Source organism: Microplitis mediator, chromosome 11 (genome assembly GCF_029852145.1).
Source record: "Microplitis mediator isolate UGA2020A chromosome 11, iyMicMedi2.1, whole genome shotgun sequence".
Lineage (NCBI taxonomy): Eukaryota > Metazoa > Arthropoda > Insecta > Hymenoptera > Braconidae > Microplitis > Microplitis mediator.
The window spans coordinates 10,912,753-10,918,203 of NC_079979.1; the positions used below are offsets into that span (position 1 = coordinate 10,912,753).

Genomic DNA, 5,451 nt, shown 5'->3' on the forward strand with positions numbered 1-5,451 from the left:
AAATGTACGTATAATGTATAGATACATCACCATCCATGTTAATTTTACATAGATATATATATAGATATAGTTACACAGCCTTTTTTGTTCTTTTATTAATTGTAATTAAACAACACTGAAATACCTAGTCATTCGCAATAGGGAACCTACAAATCGTTCAAAGAATTAAAAAAAAAAAAATTGATTAAATTACTGGATTTTTTCGCAAGTTATCATGTATACGGGATCCGTACTTGATGGACAGGAAATTTTTTGAAACTATTTTGATGTTTTTTCCGTTTTCATTGAACTAAATAAATTTTTGAAAAGTATGGAACTAATCTCCATTAAATTATCTTTAAAGTAGTATGCAAAATATCTTCATTCCGTGAACTAACAAGGGTATAATAACTGAAATAGTCGCCGAAGTGAGGCGAAAAACATTTTTCGACCGTAACGCACGAGTCATGCAATACTCATCGGAAAGTATTGAAAAAGATGAGAATTGAATCCTTATGAATACTTTCTATACCCCAAAGGTTTCATCTGGACATAAAATTAATACTCTTCAATCATATTGAATCCCAAAATAATATAAGATTTTCTAAACTTGCGAGGAATTGAAAAAGATTCAAATTAATTCATATTTTTAATCTTTTCGTATCTTTCTCAATACCAAAATAGTCCGACATTTTGGATCGAATGTAGGATTGAAAAGAATTAAAAGTAATTGACATTTTTGAATCTTTCTGAATCCTTCTCAATACCAAAATAGTTCATTATTTCGGATCTAGTGTAGGATTAAAAAGAATTAAAATTCATTGACATTTTTGAACCTTTTTGAATCCTTACCTTTTGTTTATCCCTGCCGTTAAAAAATAAAATTTTCATTTTTGGCGGGCAAAATAGGGTACCCTTCAAAAAAGTTTAAAAAAAAAATTTCTGAAAGTTGATCAAATTTTATTAAATTAAATTTTTTATATGTAGGATACACAAAGAAAAATTACATTATTATTAAACGCGCATACGTATCTAGTATACTAAACGCGCATGCGCTAGAAAAAGAATGGCTGAGTTGTAACTAAGTATAATCTGGGATGAAACTAAGTATAATAATCTGAGATGCTACTGAGTATAATCCAGCTGTATGTAGTTATCATCTAGGATGAAAACCAGTATAATCGAGCGCTGTACAATCTGAGATGTAACTGATTATAATCTGAAGTGAAACAGTATAATCAAGATGGAACTCAGTATAATCTAGATTATACTGGGTACTATCTGAAATTTTTTTTTACCTCAGATATAACTGAGTATAATCTGAAATGATAACCAGTATCATCTTGTTCTTTCCGTGCAGGCCGGTGATTGAAAGCGCTATCAAGTCCTAGTTGTAAATTTGAGGGTCAATTTTCAAGAGAATTGTTAATCTTTAAAAAAAAAGCGTGAGGCACATAGTGTCAATAGTTATAAATATTAATATGAAAGATTCGCAGGTAATTGGAAAAATAAATGACAAAACTTAAACAGTCATGTTATTGTTATTATTGCTATTATTGCAATTATAAGCTTTATAAGAACTACTATTGTCATCCCCAATCACTACTAAATAAATCAAACCATTTTTCTCAATACTTCGTTTAAATATTTTGACAACACCAGCAGCTTCCATGCTTCCAGAACTTAGATTTCTGTCATAGTTCTGGTAACAAGTATGCTTTGGCGGCTTTAAACCACGATTTTCAGCAGTTTTACATATTTTACAATATTTATTAAAAACTTCGATATCTATTAATTTCTGAGTAGCTTGCCCGATAACACCTACAGTAGCACCAAGAGAATCATATTTTCCGCCTGGATAACTTCTTTTACCAAATTCGCCATCTGTAATTACTCTAATGAAAGGAATACCATCTGAAGTGACGTCACCTTTACTGATAGCAATTTTGACTTCTTCCAATGCAGTTTTTTTCATTTCTTTAGCAAGAGCATCATTAATAACGAATACAGTATAAAGAATAAAATTTCAAAGATTTTGATGAATAAATGACAAAAATTCTAAAATTTTTGAAAAACTTGCGTTACGGGGACCAATACAGCAGTTAGATTTCCATAAAATCTACTAATACATTTCAAAAATTTCAATGATTAAATGGTTAAATCAAAGAGTTGTATAGTAAAAATTAAAAGCAATCGAGAGAGCTTTCAGATGAAACGATCAAGGATGAGATATCTTTTTTCGTTTAAAAGTTACATCCAATTGAATCGGTACAATAATTTTTTTTGAAAAATTTCAAAAATTTCAGAAAACCATAACTTCTAAACTTATGGGCCGAATTGGCTCATTTTGAAACTTATCCAAGGTAATCGTCCATAGACTAAGTGTACTAAATTTAATTAAGATCAGTGTAGAATTGTGGACGCTATCGCGGGAGAATGCTGCGTCATATCTTATAAACATATAAATCTTCGATCGTAAAGCATCGTCTGATGCTTCGCATCATGAGTCGTGCAATACATATATCAATTTTTTCACCAATAGTGATTTTGGAACCTACTTGACTAAATTAGATAGAAAATGTTAAAATTTTTGTAAAGTTGCGTCATGAGGACAAATACAATAGTTAGATTTTTATAAAATCTACTAATAAGAATAAAAAAATTCTTTTTAACTTCCCGCTAAGAAAATTTTAAATTTTCAAAAATTCGGGAAGTTATTGGTTTCGGTCCGATTTACGAAAATCGAATTTTCATCAGATGTCGACGTTTTGAGGTCCTAGGAAGCTATTCTGACTAATTTCAAGATGATGTCCGAGTGTATGTATGTACGTACGTACGTATGTAAATACCTGTATCTTTTGAACGGATGAACCGATTTTGAACTTTAAGGTGTCATTCGACGCGGTTTGTCAATATCTTGAAGCCGTGAGAAATTGAGCTTGATCGGTAGGGCTCGTTCAGAAATATTCCAAAAATGTTTTTTTTTTATAGCTTGTAATCTGCTCGATCGATTAATTCCAAAATCGACTGGGCTCTAAAGCTTTAGAAGCCGCGTCGAATGCTACCTCAACCATCGAAATCGGCTCATTTGTTCAAGAGAAACCGCTGTCGAAAGAATTAAAAACAAAAATTTTTTTTATTTTTTCTGAAATATCTCAAAAACGACTCGATAAATCGAATTCAAAATTTGATCAGCTTTAAAACTTGATAAAACGCGTCGATTGCCACCTCAACCGTCTCAATCGGTTTATTCGTTTGAGAGATATCGTTGGAGAAAAAATGGTGAAAAACGTTTTTTTTCGAAAACAATAGCATACAAACGTATTTTCGGGCTCGAAGAGCTCGAAAATATATTCACAATAATGTTTTCGAGGTTCTTGAGCTTGAAAACAGTGGGAAGTTTTAGGGCTGGCCCGCAGGGTCAACTGATAGACCGATTTTTTTTCAAGTTTTTGTTACATAACTCGTAAATCGCTAGACCGATTTGTTTCTAAGTTTAAAAAGGCCAATCGGCAGCCGAAATGGAAGGTAGATTTTCTAATTGATCTATATAAAAAGTTCCATACATACATATCTTGCGATTCATGTTAGTGTATAGTCATAATATGAAATTAGGCTCGTTTTCTAAAAGTGAGGGTAAAAAAAGACAACGACTATTTTCGATAGAGAACTTCAGAGAGTTGATTTGACACAAAATTATATAGGTGATGTACCAAACTAACCTTCACGTAAACAAAGTATAGAAAATTTAATTAGTATGAGATCATAATTGTAATCGCTATTACGATAGCAAGACCAGCGATAATTATAGGACGTAACGGTACGTTTGAAACATCATTAGTGATAAAAGAAATCCTTTTAAAATATAAATTAGCTGTGAAATTTACAGGTTATTTTCTTCAAAATAAAATACAACTGAAGAAATCGGATTATCATGATAAATGTGTTACGGCCAGAGTGGAGAGCACCAAAAAATTAATATATTAATTTCTAACGCATTCTGATATACTAAATAATTACTAACATAAGTAGTGGTATTATCACCACAGCAGCCCTACTCCAGAGCGGAGTAGGAAATACGCGCGGTGGTGGGAGCTAGAGCTGTGAGAACTGTGCGCGCTCTTTCTTGTTTGAGTTAACTTTTATTTACTAAAAATAAAATATGGGTATTGTTATTATAGTAATAAGTACTTGAACACATCAAATTAGAAATATAAATTGCATCTTCCTTCATTAATCGAGAAACTGAATCAATACATCCGCCATTTCATTTATACCCTCCTCATCTCCCGTGTAGAAGTACGGGGCATTGTATGTATCGAATGAAATTCGCGCGTTAACGTGACGGGCCAGCCGGATGGCATGCATCCTCTCGGTGGTTGTGTAGAGACCCTCCAAAACGCAAGGTAATCGGAGTCCGGTGATCGTGGGTATCTTGTCAAGCATGTCCAGAACTTCTAAGAGTTTATAATTGTGAACACTCGTCAATTTATGTAGGATCTCCGCCACCATGCGTATTACCTTAAGAAAGAGAGTCAACCACGTTGTAGATTATTTAAAATAAAATTCAAATAATTACACTTACCTGACGGGGCAAACTCTGAACACGTCTCACAAAAAACCGATCTCCCATGAACACATTCATTATATTTCTTTTTATAATATATATATCTTATACCGTGATAGCAGCTAGCTACAGTCCTGACACTTAAATACTACTAATACACTAAACTCTTAGCAAGAGGTTATAAGTAACACATATATTTATGTATATGCTGTGTATGTATATGTGTATGTATTTATATATATATAGATATATATACATATACTCGCAATCACGTGACTTTGAAGCCACAAATAATTATTCTTAATTTACATTCACTTTCATTACTCATCAATTAATTATTTACTCGTACATGATGTCAACTGGTGTGACTGATGTCATCATTCAGTCATCCAGTAATCTTAATCTCAAAAATCAATATCAAATTTTATTTGTGACTGCAAAGTAATTATTATACGTTCAGACTCGGCTCGCTAAGCATCTATTAAGTTCATACTCGGCTCTTACTCGTTCTCAATGTCGCGTATCAAAATTAATTGTGACAAAAATGTATACTCGAACTATTGATGATATTTGTAAATCATTAATTGTTAATAATTTACTCTTTATTGCGCTCTTTTGTATAAATTAATTCACGTGTATGGTGCCGTGTAAATTTATAAACTCGTATTCATTAAACTCAACAAACTCGATCTTCAACTACGCTCTATATGTATATAATATAATGTTCATGTGTATGGTGCCATGCAATTTATTTAAAACTCAATTAAACTCAAATGCAATCGAATAATGTTCAATAAGTGCTCTAATATGAACTCGTGATCGACTCTTGTACTCTACGCTATTATCTGTGATTTATTTTTATTAAATATGGACAATACACCAAATAAGTGAATTTTTATTTCTTT

General features: G+C 31.9%; 1 protein-coding gene across 1 annotated transcript; it reads right to left on the minus strand.

Annotated features, from left to right (window-relative positions):
- Nucleotides 1-4,148: 4,148 nt before the first annotated feature.
- On the minus strand, nucleotides 4,149-5,085 carry LOC130677559 (uncharacterized). Its single transcript, XM_057484354.1, has 2 exons — nucleotides 4,565-5,085; nucleotides 4,149-4,500 (listed from the first exon to the last, which is right to left on the minus strand). The coding sequence occupies exons 1-2, from the start codon at nucleotides 4,622-4,624 to the stop codon at nucleotides 4,213-4,215; spliced, it is 348 nt and encodes a 115-aa protein (XP_057340337.1). The 5' UTR covers nucleotides 4,625-5,085; the 3' UTR covers nucleotides 4,149-4,212.
- Between the last annotated feature and the right edge of the window lie 366 nt (nucleotides 5,086-5,451).

Excerpts from the sequence above, each read along its gene's own strand:
- LOC130677559 (XM_057484354.1), bottom strand. The coding sequence starts at position 4,624 with ATGAATGTGTTCATGGGAGATCGGTTTTTTGTGAGACGTGTTCAGAGT. Across the intron at positions 4,501-4,564 it reads TTCAGAGTTTGCCCCGTCAG|GTAATACGCATGGTGGCGGA; the intron begins GTAAGTGTAATT and ends CTCTTTCTTAAG.